The sequence below is a fragment of the Patella vulgata genome, chromosome 2 (genome assembly GCF_932274485.2).
Source record: "Patella vulgata chromosome 2, xgPatVulg1.2, whole genome shotgun sequence".
In the NCBI taxonomy this organism is placed as follows: Eukaryota; Metazoa; Mollusca; class Gastropoda; family Patellidae; genus Patella; species Patella vulgata.
The window spans coordinates 89,178,998-89,206,247 of NC_065880.2; the positions used below are offsets into that span (position 1 = coordinate 89,178,998).

The 27,250-nt window shown below is 37.2% G+C and overlaps 1 protein-coding gene and 2 non-coding genes across 3 annotated transcripts in view; all 3 read left to right on the forward strand.

Moving 5' to 3' along the window:
- The window catches only part of LOC126810055 (DNA repair and recombination protein RAD54B), a 30,711-nt gene extending 15,434 nt beyond the window's left edge, over positions 1-15,277 (forward strand). Inside the window, exons 15-25 of the mRNA XM_050535002.2 lie at positions 597-746; positions 1,774-1,885; positions 2,528-2,707; positions 4,063-4,283; positions 5,856-6,020; positions 7,180-7,306; positions 8,124-8,230; positions 8,823-8,888; positions 10,280-10,393; positions 12,612-12,764; positions 14,101-15,277. Of these exons, the coding sequence (XP_050390959.1) occupies positions 597-746; positions 1,774-1,885; positions 2,528-2,707; positions 4,063-4,283; positions 5,856-6,020; positions 7,180-7,306; positions 8,124-8,230; positions 8,823-8,888; positions 10,280-10,393; positions 12,612-12,764; positions 14,101-14,247 (1,542 nt within the window). The 3' untranslated portion in view covers positions 14,248-15,277. The remainder of the gene's footprint in view (positions 1-596; positions 747-1,773; positions 1,886-2,527; positions 2,708-4,062; positions 4,284-5,855; positions 6,021-7,179; positions 7,307-8,123; positions 8,231-8,822; positions 8,889-10,279; positions 10,394-12,611; positions 12,765-14,100) is intronic.
- Positions 15,278-23,546: 8,269 nt separating this feature from the next.
- On the forward strand, positions 23,547-23,671 carry LOC126813713 (U11 spliceosomal RNA). Its single transcript, XR_007677038.1, has one exon. It is a non-coding gene; the product is annotated as a U11 spliceosomal RNA (small nuclear RNA).
- Positions 23,672-26,840: 3,169 nt separating this feature from the next.
- On the forward strand, positions 26,841-26,965 carry LOC126813712 (U11 spliceosomal RNA). Its single transcript, XR_007677037.1, has one exon. It is a non-coding gene; the product is annotated as a U11 spliceosomal RNA (small nuclear RNA).
- Positions 26,966-27,250: the final 285 nt, after the last annotated feature.

The following is a 27,250-nucleotide window of genomic DNA, read 5'->3' on the forward strand; positions in this document are numbered from 1 at the left end:
TAAAAATATGGTACATGTATATCAAGGTTGTGGTCACTATAGAGGTCACAATTTTTATCCGATTTTGTTGAAACTTGAAATGTAAGTTTATAACCCAAAAATCTTGGTTCCTTTCGATATTCGCGCATATCGGACCGTAACTTCCTGAATTATGGCCCCTGATTGTACGAAAAATCGCGTTTTTAGCTTGTAGACCCTATAGAGGTCATAATTTTTATCCGATTTAAAAAAAACGTATTATTATATCACCGTTACACCCTAAGGACGGCTGAGTTCGAATTTCGTGAAAATCGGCCCAAAATTGACAGACAAAATGGCTGCCGTTCTTTCTCAAATAGGGTAAAGTATATCAAGGTTGTGGACCCTATAGAGGTCACAATTTTTATTCGATTTTGTTGAAACTTGAAATGTAAGTTTATAACCCAAATATCTCGATTCCTTTCAATATTCACGCATATAGAATAGTAATTTCCTGAATTATGGACCTTGATTGTAGGAAAAATCACTTTCTTGTTAGCTTGTTCTCTATCCATCTCTCGAAAATGTGGGCGTATCCTGCCTGGCAGCCGCTGGTGTTATTTTCTATTTCTCCACAGGACTACAAGAAATCATCAATTCATCCAGTTTTGATCGTCTCGTATGAAATGTTTGTCCGAACTTATGAGATGATTCAAAACGAAAACTTTGACTTGGTTATCTGCGATGAAGGTCACAGATTAAAGAATACAGCGATAAAAACTACCTCAGTAAGTCCCAAGTTTAATAAAGTTGAGTTGAGTCCAGTCCCAAAGTTAACAATGTATTCTCAGACGGGGGTTGAATGGCCGAATGGTTAGCATGTGCTCGTTTTATCATAAGGTCTGTCATTGAGTCAACTGGCGTGGTTTCGATTCCCCGGTTGTACATGACAAGGAGTAGGGTTGCCTGTCCAACCTTAAGGGGTTTCTCTGGGTCCTTGGTTACCTCCAACCGCTAAAGACCCCTACGCGCAAGCGAATTATTGAAAGAAATTGAACCATATGTTAGTCCCGAAATGACCTAGTTTGTGTCGAGTGGATGTTAAACCCCATTTCTCTCTCTCTCTCTCTCGCATTCTCAGACTGAAGTTAAGAATTTACTGAACTTTCAATTACTGTTTATGAGAAATATCTTTGATCCAGAAACATAAAACTTTACACATAGATCCTTATTGATGTATTTGATACATTAAAACATCAAAAGTTTTGTAAAGGGATATATTTAAGGTTGAAATAACGCAAACAATTAAGAGTAAATTCTTAACGTAAGTCTGAGAATGTTTCGTGAAAGTCTGAGAATGTTTTGTGAACTCAGGGTCACAGCTTTCACTTTAATTAAGTTGGGTTGAGTCAGGGCTTGAAGTGCAAAATTTTGCCTCCAGATCAAATTTGGACTTATAATTAGCTTACTTTGGATTACAAAGATATTTGATTCCAAAGAAATATGACAGTTTTTAGCATTAAAAAAATATTTTAATTGTTTGTATGTAAGGCTTGTCTGTTTTTTGATCAAATCTGTTTCTATAAGCACAGAAATTATTAAATTCAAGAAAATCTAATTATCCAAGTGGGACAGAAGGAAGAACGGATAGAGCTCATTTTAATATTAATACCCTTTACAGATTTCCTTGTGGATAATGTGTACTTGACCTTGATTTTTCATCCCATCCATCCTGCACCACTGACAAGGGGAAATCGACAAAATTGTTAGGTCAGAGGGAAATCGATAAATAATTTTTTAATGTGTCAATTTCAGCTGATAATGAGTTTATCAACAAGAAAAAGAATTGTATTAACAGGAACCCCAGTACAGAATGATTTACAGGAATTCTTCTCTATAGTAGAGTTCTGCAATCCAGGAATTCTAGGTACGATAGCAAATTTAAACAAACATTATACAAGAGCTAAATCTGCCTATTGCGGGTCTTTCTTTAGGCTGAAATGTTATATTAATTAGACATTTATTCACACGAAAAGACCTTTATCAACTCTCGATGCCATCTTATGTGTCAGATTTTCACTGGATTTGAATCTGATCTGCTGCTCAACGCTCATTGATGATTAAATCCAAAACTGGATAATTGAGACTATGTTTTTTATCGCACCGACTTTAGTATTGATGTTCGAGGCTATGCTTAACATCCAATCGCTAATATCTCGGTTCAGAGTGGATCAATTTGACTGAAATTTTCAGCATATTCCCTTTACATTATCTAGTTTTTAACTATTATAGTGAGAACTGCCAGCTCTTTATCTAACTTCCCATAATGTATCTTTAACATGTAAATTTAAGATGAATAGAAACATACTTTTCAATTGGGCAATTTAAAATCACTATTCTTTATAAGGGTTGTTGTAACTATCAGTCCGAAAATGGTTCAATTCCGTTCAGTATTTAAAAAGATTGAAAATTTCATAACATTCTGTACTTTAAAAAGTTAGAATTGGAAAACAATTACGTATTTTTTTTGTGTTGTGTTTTTCAATAACTGTTGTAATTCTACCTTCAGGTACCAGCATCGCTTTTCGTAGAGTTTACGAAGATCCGATTGTGGCATCTCGTCAACCTAGTGTATCTCAAGATGTTGTGATGTTAGGTGAAGAACGAGGCAGTGAATTATCACGATTGACCTCCATGTTTATTTTACGAAGAACTCAAGAAATTAACAACCAATATCTACCTCCTAAAGGTAGGACAAAGAGAATTGTTACACTAGGCTCATGACCAGATTGGGGGTTGGATGGCCGAATGGTTAGCACGCGCTCGCTGTATCGTGAGGCCTGTCATTGAGTCAACTGGCATGGTTTCGAATCCCCGGTTGTACGTGACAAGGAGTAGGGTTGCCTGTCCAACCTCGTGGGTTTTCTCCGGGCCCTCCGGTTTCCTCCCACTGCTAAATACCCCTATGCGCAAGTAAATTATTGAAATGAAATTAAACCATATGTTAGTCCCAAAATGACCTAGTCTGTGTCGAGTGGACGTTAAACCCCATTTCTCTCTCTCTCTATTTCGAATTAACATGCACCAGTGACAAAAGGAAACCAGAGGGCCTCCTGATTGGTGAGCAAGCACCTCCTTCGCTGAGCCACCTTGGCTTGCCAAAGCTAGAGAACTGTGATCCAAGTAATTAGAACATTGTAGCCAAGAGGTTATTGTCCTGTCACTTGACCACAGCGACCCCATTCATGATGAAGGTGCTAGATGTATAAAGGGAATGAAAAATTTAATTACACCCTATTATCTGTGTCTTTAGCTTGACCTTTTTATGTATATAAAAAGCAGGAGTACCCATCAAAACTAATACAGGATGCAATAATCAAGGCATTGTCTCTAGGTCAAACAAAATTGAGAACTTCCAAACAAAATTGAGAACTTCCAATTGAGAACTTCCAAACAAAATTGAGAACTTCCAAACAAAATCATTCTAACATTTGTACCGACTTACAATTCAAGTTATATCCAGCAAAATGTCCTAAAATCATTTATTTTTCTGATTTAATGAATATTTATATTTTCAATAATTATTGTAAAGCTCACCTGGAAAAGCATTTGAATGATAGTGCTACATACACTGTAACCCAGGTATTATTTAATCTTGTGTATCTAGTACTATTCAATATCAAATCCTTGTTAAAAATCAATTACAATCACCAAAAATCATCTAATTGGTACTTGTGTTCAGTTTAAAATTGACTATTCAATTTTGATAATGAGTGTTTAATTTCTCAATCGCTGTTAAAAAAAACCCGATTAATTATTGATGTATAATGATTAACTTTTAACAGTGATCAGGAAATTAAATACTTGTAAATTGGACACTCATTATCAAAATTAATCAGTCAGCTTTAAACTGGACAAAAATACAAAGTAGATGATTTTTGGTGATTTTAAATGATTTTTACAAAATTTTAAACAAAGATTTGATATTAAATGAATGTGAAAGAAATTACTGCTAGATACACAAGATTAAATGATACCTGGGTTACAGTGATAATTTCTTTCAATAATAAAAATGACGAAAATGATAATTTTGATTATTTGTAGTTGAGCTGGTGTTATTTTGTAAAGCAAGTGAGTTTCAGTTACAGATATATCGTCAGTTTTTGACAAGTCGTACGATACGTCAATGTTTGTCTGGTAGTATGGTCGGTGCACCACATCTCATCTGTATAGCTGCGTTAAAACAACTCTGTAATCATCCACGTCTGGTATTTGATAAAGCTGTTCAAGCTGCTGGAGCGGTGGATGAAGATGGGGAAATAACCGTAAGTTTATTCCTCTTGAATGAAATGAAATGGGGTTTAACGTCCTACTGTTCTGCTCAGACTTAGCTAACGAAGACGGGCATACGCCATACAGTGTGCTGTGAGGGAAATTTCGCCCGGACAGCAGCACTAAGCCCTACTCTTATATCGAATCCAATGTGTACATGAGACCTTAAGTTTTTCATCTCATCCAAACGACTGGAAAACTTTTCTTGTCAGGCCCTCTGTCGTGCCCCAATATAGGGGAACCACGCCTGAAAATCCTGATGAACTTTCTCGGCCAACACAGGGATCGAACTCGGGACCTCCAGTTTAACAAGCCAACTCCTACTCACTGAGGGGTGTTGAATGGCCGAATGGTTAGCACTTGCGCGCTGTATCATAAGACCCCGGTTGTCATTGAGTCAACTGGCGTGATTTTGAATCCCCGGTTGTACATGACAAGGAGTAGGGTCAACTGTCCAACCTCTTGGGTTTTCTCCGTTTTCTTCCCACTGCTAAAGACCCATACGCGCAAGCAAATTATTGTAATATAATTAAACCATATTTTAGTCCCGAAATGACCTAGTTTGTGTCGAGTGGACGTTAAACCCCATCTCTCTCTCTCTCTCTCTCCCCTCCCACCTACTCACTGAGTCACCTCGCATTTCACAGGTTACCATGGTAATGATAAACAACCGCTGTATGCTAGGCTGCTACATAGAAATTTTCACCAGTATTTCACAATAAACATTGTCTACAGTCTAAATAAAACATGTGTAAACAATACTATCACGTGATCAATAGTAGTTTTATCGGTGATTATATTGATTCTGAGTATCGACCACATTACAGCAGATTACTATCAAAACCCTTACGCGCCATTAGATAATGGCGAGCGACTATAACGGCAGGAATTAAAATCATTCCAACATATCGCTTTTTTTCCTGAATAATTTATCAGCCTTTACAAGCAACAATAATTGACGGAATGAATAAATGAATAAAGTCGAATAGAAATGGTGGATTATTTGCCAGTTCGTGAGTTGATGGTACCTTCGTTCAATGGTACCTTCGTTCAATGATTTGATTTGTGCATGCGAGAAAAAGCTCGGAAATTGATTGTAGCTACAACTTTTAACCTCAATACTGGACACACAATCTGATTAAAACACAGATCATATTTCATTTCGTTTTTTATAGTTCAAATTTCTGTTTTACTTGTCTTTACTACACTAGGATCTGGAAGAGTTGTTATATAACCCGCGTTCTGGATCATGTGAGGGATTAGCCAATGAAATGGTCCATTACGGTGAGCTTTTGGCGTGAGGTGCACGGGACTGGATAATCCACTAGAAACATCAATGCTGATTGATTAATCAATGTCTGACGTCATAGGGTCAAAAGCCGCTTGTATGACCTCTGACGCAATTTCCCAAAACAACTGGTCTTGTAGTGTAGGCCATCGAAAGTATAAAAAAATGAAACGAAATATAGATCTGTATTTTAATCAGATTGCGTTTGTATACTGGATGTTTGTTTATTACCATAGTAACATAAACGATTGCTGTATGTTTCTATGTTTTATTCTAGGAATCGGTATATTCAGGGTTATCTACCTTGTATCCACCACATTATGGAGATCAGGAGATCGTTTGTGAAGATTCCGGGAAACTTATTGTCCTAGCGTCCATATTGTTGGCCGTACATCATCCAGCTTGTAGAGAAAAAATAGTCATTGTGTCAAATCATACTAAAGTAAGAATTTTAATAAACTTCTTTTTACAACCGGTCGGTTATATCATGGATGGCTAATTAAAGATACATTATGTAAGATTTAGATAAAGAAATGAAAATGAAATGAAATGGGGTTTAACGTCCTACTGTTCTGCTCCTAACCTGGGCTAATGAAGACGGGCATACGCCATACAGTGTGCTATGAGGGAAATTTTGCCCGGGCAGCGGCACTACGGCCTACTCTTATATCGAATTCCAACTGCCAAGGGATCTTTTACGTGCACGCCAATGTGTACACGGGACCTCGGTTTTTCGTCCCATCCGAACGACTAGACAGCTTTCCTTGTCAGCCCCTCCGTCCTGCATCACTGACAAGGGAGAACCACGCCGGAAAATCTGGATGAACTTTCTCAGCCAATGCAGGGATCGAACACCCGACCTCCAGGCTAGCGAGCTAGCGTCTTACCCACTTAGCCATGTGATCCCCATTTAGATAAAGAGCTGGCCATTCTTGCTATAATATTTTAAAAAAAGATAAGGCAAAATGTTGATAAATGTCGAATTAATAACATTTAAGGCCCAAAGAAGGACCTGCGATAGGCAGATTTTCCTAATGAACAATTCTTCCTGATGAACTGTCCGTCCTGATGAACCATCCGTCCTTATGAGAAAAATCTTGATGAACAATCTTTCTTGATGAACAATCAATCCTGATGAACCATCCGTCCTGATGAACAATCCATCTTCATGAACAATCTGTCTTTATGAACAATCCATCCTGATGAACAATCCATCTTTATGAACAATCCATCCTGATGAACAATCAATCCTGATTAACAATAAGAACATGGACTGGTGAAGTCTTGACTTTATATATTTATTTGGCTTCCCAGGTAGTCAAGTGGTAATGCACTCGCCTGTCAACTAGAATGACCAGATTAAGATCCAGATGAAGGTCAGGTTTATGTTAGTTCTATAAACTGTCATGTTCTTGGAGAAAAACAAGTGTGAAATAAACTTATTGTGTAAATAAAATTGTTCGCCTGACAAGATTTTAAAATAGAGGTAGCCTTGTAGAAGTGGCTCCCAGCAGGGGCAGGAGATGATGAACCTTTTGTCAACTTTGTCCAAATTTTGATCACTTGCCAACTATGTCTAATTGCTGATCATTATATTTCAGACTTTAAACGTAATAGAAAGATTTTGTGTGACAACTGGTTATCAATTTCTACGTTTAGACGGACAGACCCCAACCAATCACAGACAAGAATTAGTCAAAAAATTTAATAATAAATATTCCACCGAAAGTAAGTAATAGATAAACACAATCTGATTAAAATACAGATCTATATTTCGTTTAGTTTTTTTTTATACTTTCGATGGCCTACACTACATGAAGATCTGACCAGTTGTAGTGGAAGGTTGCGTTGGGGGTCTTACGAGCGGCTTTTGACCCTATCAGTCATTTGATTAACCAATCAGCGTTGATTTTTCTAGTGGGTTACCCAAAGTTCTGTGCACCTCACGCCAAACACTTGTAACAAAACGTTTCATTGGCTAATCCCTCACATCATCCAGAACGCGGGTTATGTAACAACAAGTCCAGATGTTAGTGTGGTCAAGACAAGTAAAACGAAATTTTGAATTATAAAAAACAAAACAAGATGGTATCTGTGTTTTAATCAGGTTGATATATACACAACCCAAATGTGTTATTCAAAATTCCCAGAAACCCCCAAATTTGTGATTGGAGTTCAAAATTAATATCATTCAAGTCAGATTGACAAAATATTACGGCATAACTCAAACATACAGGTGTAGTTCTATAGTATTTTTCAAACCTCCCAGAAACACTGAAATTTCTCATCGTAGTTGGAATTTGAAATTAATGTCATTCAAATCAGATCGACAAAATATTTTCTTCTGTCACAGAACATCCCCATGGAAGAAGATAATTGTGAAGGTTCCCCATAACAAATCAAGCTTCAGGGCTCCAAAAATGTAGATGTGTGTGATTTAGCTTTATTTAACGTCCGCTTCCACTGTATGTAGGTTGACCAATCCACGGATATGTGGTATTTTCAGACTATTAATTGAGCAAATCGGATTGGTTTATATTTCTAGCGGTGTTTTTGTTGAGTAGTAAAGCTGGAGGTGTAGGATTAAATCTGATTGGTGCATCAAGACTCGTTCTCTATGATATTGATTGGAATCCAGCCAATGATCTTCAAGTAAGTATTTAACCCATTAGTAATTGGTACATGTATATATTGCCTACCCCAGTCTCTTGATAAACAAGTCTAGACAGAAAGCACCTGTTTTTATTATAATACATGTATGTATATTTGTACATGTTTTTACATATGTATATTTGTACCAATTTTAATTATAATAGGGGGGTTGGGTGGTCAAATGGTTAGCATGTGCGCGCTGTATCATAAGGTCTGTCATTGAGTCAACTGGCGTGGTTTTGATTCCCCATTTGTAATTGAGAGTTTCAAGAATTTCTGAACCTGACCCCAAGTTCACAAAGCATTCTCAGACTTAAGTTAGGAATTTACTCAATTTCAGTCACTGTTTATGAGAAATATGCCTTTGATCCAGAAACACAAAAATTTGCACATATATAGTTTCTTATTGATGTATTTGATACATTCAAACAACAAGGGTTTTATAAAGGGCTATATTTTAGTTAAAATAAGGCAAACAAGTTTGAGTAAATTCTTAACTTAAGTCTGATAATGCTTTGTGAACTTGGGGTCAGGACATTGAATGATCTTCTTCTATTCCTGATAATATGTGATACATGTGTATTAACTTCAGGCTATGGCGAGAGTATGGAGAGATGGACAGAAGAGAAAAGTCTATATTTACAGGTTACTTACAACTGTGAGTTATTATCTTTGTAATTCATATTTGTTTTATTATCTACCTATATTATAGAGATAGACTTCTAATTTTATAAAGATGGGTTGCCAGGCATCAAAACATATGCCCACAGCAGCTAAATCGTCCAGGCAGTCGACAAGGGTTGTCGCATATTTATTCTTTTGTAGGTAATTAGGGGAATTTAATAGACAATTTCATACAGATGACGTTATAATTTTCGTTGAGGGTTCACAAGGTTCTTAAAACTAAAACAAGGGCTGTAACTCTGGAAGTAATCTACAGAAATTGTTCAATTTCGACAGGCTTTTTCGTTTTACTAATTCAAATAATGCATATAAATTTCATACAGATCGGATGATAATTTTTGTCATACGAACGTTCACAAAGTTCAACAAAGTAAATCAAGGGCCATAACTCTAGATGTAATTAACGGAAATTTGCTGAAACTCAATAGGCTTGTTCGTTTAAATTAGGGGGGTTGGATGGCTGAATGGTTAGCGTGCGCGCGCTGTATCATAAAGTCTGTCATTGAGTCGACTGGCGTGGTTTCGAATCCCCGATTGTACGTGACAAGGAATAGGGTCGCCTGTCCAACCTCGTGGGTTTTCTCCGAGTCCTCCGGTTTCCTCCCACTGCTAAAGACCCCTACGCGCAAGCGAATTATTGAAATAAAATTAAACCATATGTTAGTCCCAAAATGGCCTGGTTTGTGTCGAGTGGACGTTAAACCCCATTTCTCTCTCTCTCTCTCTTGTTTAAATTAATTTAAATGATACATATAAATTTCATACAGATCGGATAATAACTTTTGTTGTTAGAGTGTTCACAAGATTCACAAGATTCAACAACGTGAAACAAGGGCCATAACTCTAGATGTAATTAACGGAAATTGCTGAAATTCAATAGGCGTCTTTGTTTTACTAATTTAAATGATGCATATAAATTTCATACAGATCGGTTGATAACTTTTGTCGTTAGAGCGTTCACAAGGTGCAACAAAGTGAAATAACTCCAAAAGAAATTAACGGAAGTTATTGAAATTAAATAGGCTTCTTCATCTCACCAAAGCAAACAACATATATCAATTTCAAAACAATCAGATGATAAATGTAGTCTGTAGAGTGTTCACAAGAAATTGTGGACGATGGACGGATGGACGGACAGGGGCGACGGCAATATACGACCACATTTCCTGTGGGCGTATAAAAACTGTGTTTTATGTGTTAATGTAGGATCTATAGATAAAAACTGGGTTTTATGTGTTATATTAGGGGACAATAGATAAAAACTGTGTTTCATGTGTTAATATAGGGGACAATAGATAAAAACCATGTTTTATGTGTTATTATAGGGGACAATAGATAAAAACTGTGTTTCATGTGTTATTATAGGGGACTATAGAAGAGAAAGTTTATCAGAGACAGATCAGTAAACAGGGGCTGAGTGGGGCTGTAGTGGATCTACGAGCTAAATCTGATGTTCAATTTTCTAGGGAAGATCTAAAGGTTTGTGTTTAACATTAAACTAGTCAGAAGTGCCGCTGCCCAGGCAAAATTTCCCTCGCGTAATACTGCATGGCGTATGCCTGTCTTCATTAGTCTGTTTGGTGCAGATAAATAAGTCTTACAGGATTAAGGGGCCTGATGCTTAAGCTTTATTAAGGGCCATTTATAATGAGCATGACCGATGCCACTGCCTTTTTCTGTGCAGAAATTCAAAGATGAAACTTTGACGATTTGACCTTATATGCTGTTTAACATAGCACTCTTGAGTTGCTAATGAAAATAGGTCGTGTGAACTATTACCGAAAATTTGCTATAATTTTGACCAGTATAAATAGTAGTTAAGGGGGAAGGCTATCCGAAAATTTATATTCTGAAATGTTAATGCAATTGAATTGAAAATAGCACAAGTAGTTAGGAAATGTAATAAACAAGGGAAAATTAATATTAGAAAAAAAGTTGTTGCCAGTGTAACACATTTATTTGGAAAAAATTATGAAAAACGTAGGTACACTATATCTCTGTAACTAATTAAGATATCTTCGCCAAATTTGCAAGGTATATAAACTAATATCTACCACAGAATCAGACAGAAAGCAATTTAAATTATCATTAATATTTCAAAAGTTATCAAAACATTTCTCCAAAGACAAAATATTGTGGTGAGGGAAATGTTTTAAACACCATTTTCCAAGAAACTATAAAAATTATAGAGAAAAACTCTCTGGTTTTGGGGTTATCATTAAAGAATAAGCAGTCTGAAAATCAGATATTTATCTTTATTATTATCAGAGATATGGTGTACCTACATTTTTCATACTTTTTCCAAAAAAATGTGTTACCCTGGCAACAACTTTTTTTCTCTTTATTTTTAATGTTAGTTTTCCTTTGTTTATTACATTTCCTAACTACTTGTTTCATCTTCAGTTCACTAGCTTTAGAATTTCAGAAAACATTTTTCGGGTAGCCTCACCTCAACCAAATGCAATGGCTGCAATTGCGCTTAGTATAAACGGTTGTCAGTTTTCTAGTAGATTCACCCTGGAAACAGCTATGTTAAAGATACATTATGCAAGATTTAGATAAAGAGCTAGCCATTTCTGCTATAATAGTTCGAAAATAGGTAATGTAAAATGAATACAGTGGACTCTGTCACGCTTTAATATGTCTGACACTGTAGCTCGGCCAATAAAATACTTAACGGCTAATTCCTGGAACTTTCTCGAAATCTGCTATAAGTTGCCGCTTTACATCTAATGTCAAATCTGTTCGGGCACGCTTTGCAGGACATTCAGACATTTTGAATACAATAATGTATAATGATTCTTCAATCGCGGCAATTTTTATATAATGTCGCGGTATTTGACATGAGTAACTAAAATCAAATACCAAGCGCACTCTTACAATAGATTATAAATTGTAAAATAATCAACAAAGAATTTATAACATTATCAAAGTAATCAACACAGACCGGCGCTTGCGAGTTTTAATCTCACCGATAATTGATTGGTTATTGCTTGTTAATCTTTTCTGGCTAGAAACACCCATTGAGTTTTAATCTCATCGATAATTGGATGCTTCACACCCACCGTTTGAAGTACGGATTAACGGTGTCGATTCAATGGGAATTGTGTGACGGGACGGCTGATTGATGTCGTAATCCGGAACATACAGAATCCGGATTTACCAGCAATTTTTGGGCTGAAGTAATAAGGAAATAAATTGGGACATGAAAATCATGTCGGATGTCACAGCAATCCGGAATGATCAGACATCGGATGTGACAGAGTCCACTGTAATTTGAAAATTTCATTCAAATTACTATATTGCGAGCGAAGATATTAGCCTTTGAAGGTTTGACAAGACGTGTGCAATGATTTCAACCACCGAACTAGTTGTTCGAAGCTAAGTCTAGCTCCTCCATTTTTAGCTTAAATCAAAATATGGCTGAACAGTTCTAATCTATTTAATATCGGAGAAATCCGATGCCCACGAGAGTTGATTTTGGCCTGGATAAGTTAATTAATGTCTAATTAATAATATAGAAAACATTTCAGGCCTAAAGAAGACCTGCAATAGGCAGATTTAGCTCTTGCATAATGTATGTTTAAGGTTTCTCATGTTTATGACGTCGAGGGTTCATTAGGATGGGCAAATTTTTTTTATATATTTTATCAACTTTTTCCTGACAACATAAACTCAGATGTCTATCTTGTTTCAGGATTTATTTTCATTGAATGAGAAGACTATTTGTGATACTCATACATTATTAAACTGTACCTGTACTGGAGAAGGTGACGAGGTAGAAAAAATAACACCACCACCACCTGTACAACGGTCATGTCAACTAGGACAACCTAAATCTCAAACAAAGGTATGTACAGTGGACTCTGTCAAATCCGACACTGTGCGTGATCATTACAATGTGTCGGATAACGCAGAGTGTCGGAATACTCAGTTTTCTCAAAACTGGAATAATTGTAACTTCGAAAACCGGAAGTATTATTATAATGTAGCTTCGAATCCCCATAACATTATTCCCTTTAGATTTGTCATTAATTTACCTTCTTCATCGTCTTCAGTTAATTGGAAACTTGTCTTTGCGGTCACGTGTTCATTGATAATCTGTCGTTCTATGTCCAGGTCGTCGTCACAAGGTTCAGAGAGATCCGTAGGGTGAACAAACTTAGGTATTCAGGTTCAATCGGCATGTGCAGCGAATGTTTCCAACCGGTGTTAGGAATATTTTTACGACTGTGAATTCGTGGGAAAATTCATGGGTATTCTTGAGTATTTGTCACAACTGTGTTACAAGAGATTATAAAATTATCAAAGTAATCAACAAAGACCTACGCGAGTGAGTTTTAATCTCACCGATAAGTGATTGGTGATTGCTTGTTAACCTTTTGTGACTTCACACCCACCGATTAAATTATACAGTGTTGAGTCAATGGAAATCATGTGACGGGACGGCTGATTGATGTCGTAATTCGGAATATTCAAAGTACGGATTACTCAAAGATTTTTTGGCTGAAATAATAAGGAAATAAATCAGGACATGAAAATTATGTCGGATTTCACAGGGTGCTGGAGTATTCAGAGGTTGGATGTGACAGAGTCCACTGTAGTAGAAATTAGACCCAAGGTTGTCAACCTCTGGGTCGTAGAGCACTTTTCATGGAAACAAAAATTATTACATCTGGGAAATTTCTAGTTAACAAAAGGGTGATGTGTGTAAACAATTTCATAAGAGATTTTGAACAGTTATGTGATATGGTCTGGAAACAAAATGAAATGGGTGTTGTTTAACGTCCTACTGTTCTGCTCCTATACTGGGCTAATGAAGATGGACATACGACATACAGTGTGCTATAAGGGAAATTTTGCCTGGGCAGTGACACTATGGTCTACTCTTATATCGAATTCCAACTGTCAAGAGATCTCTTACGTTCACGCCAATGTATACATGGGACTTCAGTTTTTTGTCCCATCCAAACGACTAGACAGCTTTGCTTGTCAGGACCTCCATCCTGCACCACTGACAAGGGGAATAAACCACGTCGGAAAATCCTAATGAACCTCTGATAACAAAACGTGACAGATGGCGCCCATTACAACATCCTTCTTGTAAAAGCGTTTGACACGGGGTGGAAAAAAAAAACTCCCAGCAAAAACTACATGATATAAATTGTTGTTTTCTTTTCTTACAGAAAAATCTGACAATGGATGAATTATTAGATTGGAAGCATTTACTTGGATCGTTTCCAGATCTGGACCCTAATTGGTTTATCTCAGATCTTCAGGACTATTTAACGTACATATTTTGGAACGAAACGAAATCGAACACAAATTTATGATAAAAAAAACTCCCCAGTAGAATGAACAATAATTTTGTGTAATGTCTGTGAATGAAATTTAACTTGTGTTAAACATACATTATGCAAGAGCTAAATCTGCCTATTGCAGATCTTTATTTAGGCCTGAAATGTTATATAAACTATTAATTAGACATTAATTAACTTATCCAGGCCATAATCAACTCTCGATAGCATCAGATTTCTCCGATATTAAATAGATTAGAACAGTTCCGCCATATTTTGATTCAAGCTAAAAATGGAGGAGTGAGACTTAGCTTCGAACAACCAGTTCAGTGTTTGAAATTATTGCACACGTCCTGTCAAACCTCCAAAGGCTAATTTTAAAATTATTCATTTTACATTATCTATTTTCGGACTATTATAGCAAGAATGGCTAGCTCTTTATCTAAATCTTATATAATGTATCTTTAAGTGGTGTTGAAATTCACCTAGTGTGTCCAATGTCATTTGGCTGATTCAAACATGTTTGATATATTCGGCTGATTCAAACATGTTTGATATATACGGGTGATTCAAACATGTTTGATATATACGGGTGGTTCAAAACTTGTTTGATATATTCGGCTGAATTATATTCGCCTAGTGTGTCCGCTTCGCCGGATTGTAGAATAAATCCTCCACTCATATCAAGAAGTCACGTGATTGTTTGAAGACATGGTCACTGCCATGTTTAACCATGTGACGTGAAAAGTGATGCAATCGACTGGTGAATTGGGCGAAGGATTCGGTTAGTATGTCCACTGTCTATCCATTCGGCTAATGTGTCCACCACTGAGATAAAATATTTATGATAAAAAGACTCTGCATAAGAAGGAACATTAATTTATATCACAAGAGTTTTGTGATGTTATTTGTGAATAAAACTTGTAGGCCGCAAGTTTCTAATTAAAACAGTATGATAAAGACTCTTACATTTATTTATATCACAAGTGAATAAAACTTGTATGTTGAGTTTTGTGTGACCTTATCTGTGAATAAAACTTGTGTTGCTCAAGTTTCTTATAAAATATTAAATATCTATTTATAGATTGTGTAGTTTGGTTTCTTTGGTACGCCTATGAATGGCTGCCATGTTTTATAATGTGGTTCTTTTCCGTTTCACATCTATCATACACACAAATTTTATTAATTGGAAGCAGAATAAATACTTAACCAATTTTTTTGTGGAAATGAAATGAAATGAGGTTCAACGTCCTACCGCTAGGCTCCGACTGGGCTAATGAAGACAGGGATACGCCATAGTGTGCTCTGAGGGAAATTTTTCCTGGGCAGCAGCACTATGACCTACTCTTTTATTGAATTCCAACTGCCAGGGGAACTTTTACTTGCATGCCAATGTATACATGGAGCCTCGGTTTTCCATCCCATTCGGAAGACTAGACATCTGTCCTTGTCAGGTCCTCCGTCCTGCACCACTGACAAGGGGAAAACCCTGTTGGAAAATCTGGATGAACTTTCTTGGCCAATGCAGGGATCGAACACACGACCACCAGACTAGCGAGCCAGCGTCTTGCCCACTTAGCCACCGTGGCTCCCATTACGTGTTCCAAGATGGTAATATATACCTGTACGTGTCTATTAGATTCTATACGATATGCAGAGATTCCTTTCCCGCAGGGTGGGGTTGGATAGCCGAATTGTTAGCACGTGCGTGCTGTATCATAAGGTCTGTCATTGAGTCAACTGGCATGGTTTTGAATTCCTGGTTGTATGTGACAAGGAGTAGGGCCGCCTGTACAACCGCGTGGGTTTTCTCCGGGTCCTCCCACTGCTCAAGACCCCTACATCCAAGCGAATTAAAGAAATAAAATTGAACCATATGTTAGTCCCAAAATGACCTACAGTAGAATCTGCATTAAGCAGCCACCCAAGGGAATTTTCACAACTGACCGCTGAACGGGAGTGGCCTCTTAATAAAATCTTGTTGCTTTTGTGCTGACATAAATTAAATATTACGCTTGGATGCATTAGAAGCGGTAAATTTGGCCGTCGATGAATCTTGCGCCGAACGAAAATTCTTTACTCAAATCTCGGACATAACTAAACGGGAGTGGCCTCTTAATAAAATCTCTGTGCTTTTTGTGCTGACATAAATTAAATATTACGCTTGAATGCATTGGAAGCGGTAAATTTGACCGTCGCTGAATCTTGAGCCGAACGCAAATTGTTTACTCAAATCTCGGACATAACTTCTGTAAACTTGTCATTTTGTACCAACCTTCGATACTACTGCCTACCATTGTGATGCATTCGATAATATTTATCCATTTTTGTGAAGAAAATCGATGAATTAATTTTATTTTATCAAAAAAGCACATGAACAAAAAAACATCGCTAATTTTATCACCTATTTACAGGGGGTGTAACTCTGTATGTAATATTATAGGAGGCGCTAAGAGAGATACTAGATGATCGTGACAAAACTCGGTACTTTTATTTTATTCAACCAGTATCAAATAATGTGTCGTTACGCGTGAAAACAATGATCAGGTTAGTCGTTTAATAAAACAAAAGATTAATTAACAGATAATCCCGGGTTGATTGTTATTTTTACATTTCTTTTTACCTGATCAGTGGGGGTCCAGTTAATTAACTACCACTCACGGGATTAGCGGGGGTGTTACAAAGAACGACAAGATGGTTATCATTCAACAATGGCCGTTGAATGGGCGATGTTTTGTTGAATTTATTAGTAAAATAGTGACCGCTGGCCGCGTTAGAGGAGTGACCGTTGAATAAAGAGATGAAACAACAGAATTTCTACGGGGGGAATTTATCGTGACCGCTTACAAGGAGATGTCGCTGAATAGGAGTGGCTGCTCATACAGATTCTACTGTAGTTTGTGTCGAGTGGACGTTAAACCCCATCTCTCTCTCTCTCTACAATACTAAATAATAATCTGACTCAATGAGAAAGACAGACAAGGAATGCTGTTAATGATATTTATTGATATTTTCTAATAAATTTAAAACATAAATCATCTACACATACATGTAAAGTATAACTAACGTCTTCATATTGTCAATTCAATATATCACATACCATATATATTAGTAAAATATCAGGTTGTAAGATAATGTATTATTTACACCTGATGATGATTAAGATATAACATAGGTTAGAAATGGCCACTCGACACAAACTAGGTCATTTCAGGACAATCAAATGGTCCAATTTTATTTCAATAATTCGCTTGCACGTAGGGGCCTTTAATTAGCAGTGGGAGGAAACTGGACGACCCAGAGAAAACCCAAGAGGTTGGACAAGCGACCCTACTCCTTTGTCACGTACAACCGGGGAATCAAAACCACACCAGTTGACTCAATGGCAGACCTTATGATACACCGTGCAAGCACTAAGCATTTGGCCATCCAAATGCTCATTACGTACAGACATCAAACCTAAATGTATTCCCTTTTAAAATGTCAGGCAAAGCCAGATTTTAATGCTTCGATTTAAGAGATGGGTTTGTACCCTGTCAGATAGGATTATATGCTTAATTGTAGTTGGGTGTGGTAGAAATGTAATAAATTTTAATAACGATAATTAATCGGCGTTTCAATCTGATTAAAATACAGATCTATATTTCGTTTTGTCTTTTTATACTTTTGATGACCTAAACTATGCGAAGATCTGACAAGTTGTACTCCAAGGTTGTGTCAGGGGTCGTACGAGCGGCTTTTGACCCTATGACATTGATTAATCAATCTGCGTTGGCGTTTCTAGTAGTTTATCCACAGTTCCGTGCATGGCTCGACAAGAAGTCACTGTAACAGACTGTTTCGTTGGCTTATCCCTCACTTAAACCAAAATACCGGTAATATAACAACTCTTCCATATCCTAGTGTAGTAAAGACAATTAAAATTAAATTCTGAACCATAAAAAACGAAACGAAATAGGATCTGTGTTTTTATCAGATTGTCGTCGTTTTGAAGAAAAAAATAGACAATGAAGGGGTTACACTTTCAAACACAAAAACACTCTTTCACAGATATATTCTTCATATAGTCCTGAATATATTATTATTATATCCCTTTGTTACATTTAGAGTTATCTATCTTGGTGGAGGAGGCGCCATACCTGGCAATCCACCTGGACTAGATCCTGATACAGCAGCATTGGGTCCTAATAAAATCTGAAAATATATAAACACAGAAATAAATAGATAATTGATTCTTTTTTATTCATGCCGTATAATATTTACATTTAACAGATATTAAAGAGGTTCAGATGCACCCAAGATTGAAAACGAGGTGATTCCCTTTTTGCATGCCAAGTAATCAGTTATCGAGGGCTTACGTGCGCGCCAAAGTATACACAGGACCTCAGATTTTCGTCCCATCCAAAGGATTAGACAGCTGTCTTTGTCAAGCTCTCCGTCGGAAAACATACAATTGACACCCAACCCAACCTAACCTTAAAACCTGTCACTGGCCAAATGATTTATCATAAGGTTTGTCATTGAGTCAAGTGGTTTAGTTTTGATGAAATGAAATGAAATGGGGTTTAATGTCCTACTGTTTTGCTCCTAAACTGGGCTAATGAAGACGGGCATACGCCATACAGTGTGCTATGAGGGAAATTTTGCCCGGGCAGCTGCGCTACGGCTTTCTCTTATATCGAATTCCAACTGCCAAGGGATCTTTTACGTGCACGCCAATTTGTACACGGGACCTCGGTTTTTCGCCCCAACTGAACGACTAGACATCTGTCCTTGTCAGGCCCTCCGTCCTGCATCACTGGCAAGGGGAAACCACGCCGGAAAATCTGGATGAACTTTCTCGGCCAATGCAGGGTTCGAACACCTGACCTCCAGGCTAGCGAGCCAGCGTCTTACCCACGTGATACCCGGTTAAGTTTTGATTCTCTGGTTCTCTGTGATAAGGAGTAGGGTCGCCTGTCCAACCCCATGGGCTTTTCCGGTCTCCTTCACTGCTAAAGACCACTATGCGCAAGCGAAATATTGAAATAAAATTGAACCATATGCTAGTCCCAACATGAACTAGTTTGTGTTGAATGGATGTTAAACCTCATCTCTCTCTGCTTACCTGTCTTTGTTGTTGCAACTGTTGTTCTTGTTGTTGGGCTCTTTCGGATTCAAATACAATAGGTAAAACCATTATGGTGGCCGACGACGCTAGAATCCACAGAAGACTTCTTCCCAGAGTAAAACTACCTTTAGCTAAACTAAAACTAACACCAAATACGGAACCAAAAACAGTTCGTATTTTTTCTGGGAACATTTCAGTTAAACCTAGAAGTCTTTCTGCTACAGTTTCATCAATGTCCTGGAAATATACAGATAGATATTTTTAACGCAAAAATTTACAGCCTCAGCGATATAATAATAACAATAACTTTATTTCCAATCAGGAGTCCACATAGATAACAAACCTCATCTCTCAACCCCCCGTGTTTTGAGATATGAGATGGTGCTATATAGTTCCACGTAGCAAAGCCCAACGCAAATCACATCGGGCCTCGGTAAGCAAAATTGACAATATTTTTCATCAAAACGACGATTGATCAGGGGTTGAAAGGAATAAAATCATGGAGAGCTCTAAAAGCTGCACCTAAAATTACAAATTCAGAAAATCGCTCTCCTAAAAACCTGCACCTCAGATATTCTAGGAGAGTGTTTTTCAAAAGCAGATTTTGCTTATATTAAGTGCCCAAATACTCTTGGAAGAATCAATTAGTAGTAGTTTTTGGGTAGGCCAACACCTTGGGGTATAACTAAATGTGGATTATAAATGAAACAAATTGTTTATCCATTTCAAAAATATTAATTTTTAATTTTCTTATAGTCATCAAAATAAACAATAACAGCCTGCATCATTATGCATTTTTATATTTATATGTTGTTTTATATATGTAGGATTGTTATGAATTTAATAAATACATGAACAGACATAAAAACTAAACTATTTAATCTGATTCTCTCAGATCTATGTTTTAAATGTTTAACCAGGTAAGTAACAAATGTTAATGTCAATCTCTTAATATCGAACTCCACATGCTTTCCAATTTTTCTTCCTCAACAGGATCCATGTCGATTTCAATTTCGGAATCACAATCACCACTTTCAATTTCTCATAGACAGATTGTAAAGAATCAATAATCATAATGTCGGCACTTGGTTATGTGTAAATGAAAGCGGGAATGAAACGGAAATAATAGTAGTCACAGACTGCTTAGACGTAAATCCTTTTTATATAACAATGAATTATATCTAGTATAACCTAGACACGAGAACACTCGATTTAACTGTACCGAACGAAGACATATTTTAAATAAGACAGCAAGACATGCTAAGCGAGTAGTGCTCCTACGGTTAGGACTTTTTGTTATTCGAATAGCCGTAGCTATTAACCGGTTAGTAACCGTTAACCGTATTGTATCAATTTTAAACATAAAACAGAGCTTGTCAGGAGCTACGAGTCATTACTCGTGCACACGCTATACTCGCGTTATAAAAGGCATTACACGCGCAAAAAATTCAGAAATTTTTTCAGACATGTACAATTCTTTAATGAAAATTTAAACTATACAAGGCCGTAGCCTGGTTAACTTGGTTCATTTGAAACATTTTTTTAATTCAATATAACGATAATATACAAAACAATACTCAATTTCCCTTCGTACGTGACAGACGGCGATAATATTACGATTACACAATGTTACTAAGAATAGAATAAAGTAAATTAGAAGGCGTCTATTGATTGGACAATAAAGAAATAATTCCTCGCTTGCAAGTAGAATTTTTATGATTGGTTAATTTAACTGAAAACCAAAGTAGAATTTATTCGAGAAATTACGAGATATGAAACGTGTTCAATGCCGTAACGAATCTAGTACAATGTCATTTTCTAGCCTTTATGATTATATTTTGAATGGTGGTTACGTTTTGAAGTAAATAATAAACAAGGTAGAATGCTATTAATAGTATCATTGTTTAGCAGTCGACATCGTTGGACGACTGTTACATTCTAAAATTTTCAAACATCAAATACAAAATTACAACGGGCAAGTTTTGTTATAAAGAGGAACATAATCAGACAACTCTATGTAATGGGGGACATCTCCGAATAACCGTACCGTTGAATTCAAACTGTTTAACCGTCCAGTTCTAACCGTTTACGGCTATCCGACTAGTCGTAGGAGCACTATAAGCGAGTCTAAGCCGACTAAAGAAAATCATCACCGTGTCGACCACCGAATTTCTCGAGACCGTTAAATAAAAATAGATTATTTTTACGAGAATGTTATTAAAAGCGTTCGCGTTAATTCATTTAAAAGGTCGGGGGATATTTTAAAAAGAGAACCGTGAGTTAGCTTCGCGCACCTTTCGTTTCGAGCCCTGATTGATTATTGTTATTTATAATATTTCTGCCACATCCAACTGCATTTAAGCATATAATCCTACCTGAAACGGGAATAAATCATTGTATTTAAAATCGAGGCGTTAAGCCGTTACTAGGTGAGCGCCATTTTTAAACGGGAAATGTATGACGGTGTATGTCGGTTAAAAACAACGCTTCATTAATTCAAACGCAAATATTTGGAGTTAGGCGATACATGTAGTTGTGCCACTACATTGGCCTCTTTAACTTTAATTAGTTATAATAATATAAAATTATCTTATTTTTAAGATCTTACACTTAAAACTAAAGGCACCCAATCGTAGCTAAAAACAAGCACATCAGTATATCTCAACGTTTTTAGCTACGTTCTCGTAGATCAAGCAAAGGGAGAAAACTCAAATGACAGTCAAATAATAAAATATAACATTACACACAATAGCTTGGCTCCCAACAGGGGAGATAAATAAGACGAAATGAAATTTAGGTAAGCACTTACTGGTGGGGGAAAAATTGGAATCTGTGAAAAAATTAGAATCTTCAGTCATTTATTGATTTGCCAAGCCTAGACACAATCTAATTTTTACAAACATTCCAATTGTTTATCCTGTTTACCTAAATTGTATATTTTTGTGTTACCCTATATTTAGAATAATTTGATAGATATCAATGGCTACTGCCATACTGTTTAGCAGAAGGCGACGTATTTTAACAGCATGCTGTGTCGCTCATACTGACTCTAGCGAGATAAGCAAGGTCTTATTTTCTCACTAAAATGTTCCTTTACAATTATATTGTACAGGCGTTCACATGGACTGACACACCACCGTTTAGCAGTAAAAAGATGCACAGTAAAATTGACTGGGGGCCGTAACTTTTCGCCAAGGAGTCAACAACAAGGCGGTTTCTGAACGTACATGGCGAGTGTAATGGGACCTAGCTTAGGTTCATAGCTGAACTACATGCACTACGAAAACAAACCAATAAGTGTCGAGAAATCAGCTGCAATTTCTTTGAAGTCAAGTGTCTGCATTTAATTACGTTAAATTTTTCTTGTAAACGTCCGCTGAGCAAAATCGAAGTCTGCGTCGAAAATATTCAGGTCTTATCACACAGAATGCACACTGGGCCAAGCCAAGGACATTAAGTCAATCGCCAAACTAATTGACTTCAAATTTTCCTTATTCTTATGTTATGCAACGAACATTCATTATTCAACGAACATGCCGGCTACACTTTACCTCGTCGTCATCTTCTTCAATGGCTGGGGGTAATTCTGGTCTATGACCAAGTGCGTCTAGTGGATTTGTGCTTTGACCAAATAAGTTGGCAGGATCCATTTCAGTTATTTCACCAGTGACACTAAAAGAATGTTGTTTTTTTTTTAAGTTGACTTTTGCAAGAAACGAGAAACGTGCTGTGAAACGGAACCGGAAGTCAAGATACCGGCAAGTTTCTCTCAAATTTGAGTAAATATAGCCGAAACGAAATGTTTATGTGAAATATAGATTTCAATTTTCAACTAAATTCCAGAACAAATTAGATTTTTTTCTCGCATCATATGTATCGAAAATAAATAATTTCCAGGTATAAAAATCAAATCTATGTTTCGCCAGTTAGACCATGGACCGTCCATGGTTAGATTCAGATTTGCTCAAGAGACGTAAAATCGATTTTTTAAGGGTTAAATTACCGCCCCTGAAAATTGTTATTTTACAATTATACAAGTTTAAAAATTTTGAAATGACTTTTTTATCAAACCACAATGTGTAGATCGTATATTTAAAAACCATTATTAAAAATACATATTGTATTGTTTATAATTATAATTTAAAATGATCAAAAACATAGAAGAAAAAGCCACGAAATAAATTATAAACTAAAAATTATATAATGTGAATGTGCTGCCTTTCAATAAAAGGGCCTTTGCTGTCAGTAGCACTCAGTTCCAATCGGGCTGGGCGGAATCGCAATCAAGAGATTTCGGAGGCGTAATTTTTATTGCCAGTGGCAGTTGGTGCTCTTTCGCCCGACGCCCGAATTAAAATATGAAAAAAAGAAATAGTATATTTTGGGAATGTGTCATACCCCTCTATTATGTAAGAGTTTGACAGAGAGAGCTCACCGCGTTCTCAAAAGTAGATAATGCAAGATGAATAAAATTATATCGAAAATTTCATTCAAATTACTTCTGAGCGAAGTAATTTGTAGTTTTGAAAAGATGTGTGCATTGTTTGTAACCACCGTACTGATTGTTCGAGGCTTATAGCCTGTTCAGACGCTTATTTTTAAACCAGTTCATAATCGCTGGGGTTTTTAAGACAGCATCGTGTTGCGTTCACACGTACTATAAGCCAAACCAGTTTAACTATTCTGACCTCTTCGGTCGGAGGTTAGAGTTAACTGCGCATGGGTAGCTTCATATTCTTTATTCTGTTCTCGCACGCTTTCGATAACATTGGCACTGTCTGACCCCAATATTTTCACAGGAATGTAACTAACTGCATACTGCGCAAGCTCGAAGCAAGCTGGAGCTGGGTTTTTTAAGCCAACCCGTTCAGACGGCTAAGATGAACCAGTTTAAAATAAAAATCCTTCTCGAAGACAGGTCGCGAGCAGGGGTTTTTAAACTGGTTTATTTGCCCCACATTTGCGTTCAGACGCTTAAGTTAAACTGGTTTAACGACCCCCGGGGTTTTTAAACCAGTTCAACTTAAGCGTCTGAACGGGCTATAAGTCCCCCTTCTCCAGTCTAAATTAAATCTTTGAATGGCTGAACGAGAGTTGTTTATTATGGTCTTGCCGTCTTGTCGTGTTAATTATGTCTAATTAATAGTTTATATACGATTTTTAATAGGCCTAAAAAAAAGACCTGCAATAAGCAGATTTAGCTCTTGCATAATGCATGTTTAAAGGAACAGGGCATTCAAGACTGAGAAGTAGCCTGCGAATATACGGTACGCTTGGGCCCTAAAAAAAGTTAATGTTCACCCGTAGTTTGGGCCCCCTATAAATTGAATGTTTGGGGGCCCCTTTTGATTGAATTTGATACGCGATTGAAATTATTTCTTGACACATTACCTGTTTGGTGGTTTTGAGTCTCTGGAGGTATGTAACTTAGGATATATTCTAGATAGCACGCACATTTACAGTAAGTGCAAGACAACCGCACCACGCATAAACAAACAGAAGCCAATATGCCAAACACGCGGACTAGCCCCACATACACAACATAAACACTATTAAATCATGTGAATGGATCCAGGGCACACATTATCTAACAAAAAAAAAAAAATGATTTCACCTTTTATCAAAGAAAGATTATGACAATGATTTATTACAAACAAACAATGACCTGAATAACGAAGATGGGGGCGGAGCGGGGGTGGAGGGTCGTTTCCGTCTGTTCTTTATCGAATTCAAACTACCGAAAGTGTCTGTATGTGCACATCGACGTGTAAACGGACCTCAGTTTTCCGCCCACGCAACCGATACAGCATTATGAGTTTGGCTCACGATTGGCTTTGTCGGGCGGGAGCGGAGGTGTAACCTAGGTGGGAGAGAGAGAGAAATGGGGTTTAACGTCCACTCGACACAAACTAGGTCATTTCGGGACTAACATAAGGTTTAGTTTTATTTACATAATTCGCATGCGCGTAGGGGTCTTTAGTAGTGGGAGGAAACCGGAGGGCCCGGAGAAAACCCACAAGGTTAGACAGGCGACCCTACTCCTTGTCACGTACAACCGGGGATTCGAAACCACACCAGTTGACTCAATGACAGACTTAATGATACAGCGTGCACACGCTAACAATTCAGCCATCCAACCCCCCAGCCCAGGTGGGACTGCCCTGTGGCGCAAGTGAAAGACCACTACTGCGTTCCTCGTTCGACTTATATGCTATAGAGGAGCAGGTTCTCCCGGTCAATGAGTCCGCGTAGCCCCAATAACAATGCATGTAGTTAAACGTTATTCATACCTTTCAAACGGGTCAAATTGGGTACCATCCCCAACTTCAAAATGGTATTAACAGCTTTAGCCCTAAGCAGTGTTCGCGAATATTGCCCATTAATTTCAAGTACATAGATTTATCCAATTATTTTAATTTGATCTATCGTAGTTCAAAAGTGATTCAAAGATCAAGAGACAGAAGCAAAACTGACAATACGAATTCATATTCAGACAGTGGCCTATCATTTTCGTTAAAAGTGAAAGATCATAAACGCTACATTGTTTTATGCTCCTACCATACGAAGTCTTACTATTACTCAACAATTTTGTGAAATTTAAATGAAATAAAAATTATTTTTAACATCCTATTTTTCTACTCCAAGCGGGCTAATAAATACGGACAATAATTGCATTCCAACCGTCAAGTGTTCTTTTCCGTGCACGCAACGTAGTATATTGGACCTCGTGTTTTGCAATGTCATCCTATACCACTGACAAGGCAAAACCACTCTGGAATATCCGGAGTGAACCAGCGTCATCGCGGCCCCTAGTCTTAATGGGAGGTGCAATGAAATAAAATGGGGTTTAACGTCCTACTGTTCTGCTCCGAACTGAGCTAATGAAGACGGGGATACGCCATACAGTGTACCCCCCCCCCCACCAAAAAAAATTTAAAAAAATGTCGTAATTTTTCTAAATTTGCGTCATACGAATAGAAAATAATTTCCAGCTATAAATCAAATGTGTGTTCCTTCGTTTATGTTCGGATTAGGTCAAGGGATGTAAAAACAAATGCTCGCCTGTCCAACCTCGTGGGTTTTCTCCGGGTCCTCCGGTTTCCTCCCACTGCTAAAGACCCCTACGCGCAAGCGAATTATTGAAATAAAATTAAACCACATGTTAGTCCCGAAATGACTTAGTTTGTGTCGAGTGGACACTAAACCCCATTTCTCTCTCTCTCTCTCTCTCTCTCTCTCTCTCTCTCTCTCTAAAATCGAATGCAAATTCTTTCAAGGGTTAAATTACCCCCCCCCCCCCCTGAAATAATGGTAATTTACAATTATACAAATTTGAAAATTCTCAAATGAATTTTAATATCAAACCAGAATTTGTACATTCTATATTTGAAAATTTATATCAAAAATACATTTTACATTATGTATAATTATAATTTAAAATGATCAAAAACTTTGAAGAAGAAACCACGAAATAAATTATCATCTCAAAATCATATACTATGAATTTCCCGCCATTCATTAAAAGGGCCTTTGCTGTCAGTAGCACTCAGTTCCAATCGGGCTGGGCGGAATCGCAATCAAGAGATTTCGGAGGCGTAATTTTTATTATTGGTGGCAGTTGGTGCTCTTTCGCCTGACGCCCGAATTAAAAAGAAAAAAGTTTTCTAGATGCTACATCTCTCAGTTGATTTCAATCAGCTTCACTCTAATTGCAGAAAAGGGTCTCAATTCCCCAGTACGCCCGACCGAGGCTGCAGAACCCTAGACCCTAATAGTAAGTGCAGGAGAGAGAATATGCCCCCTTATCACTGCAGATACAAGAGTCCCAGTGACAACCATACAAGCTTAACCCCGCCCTTCTTGGGGATTTAGGTTGTACGTGACGAGGAGTGTGGTCGCCTGTCCAACCTCATGGGTTTTCTCGGGGTC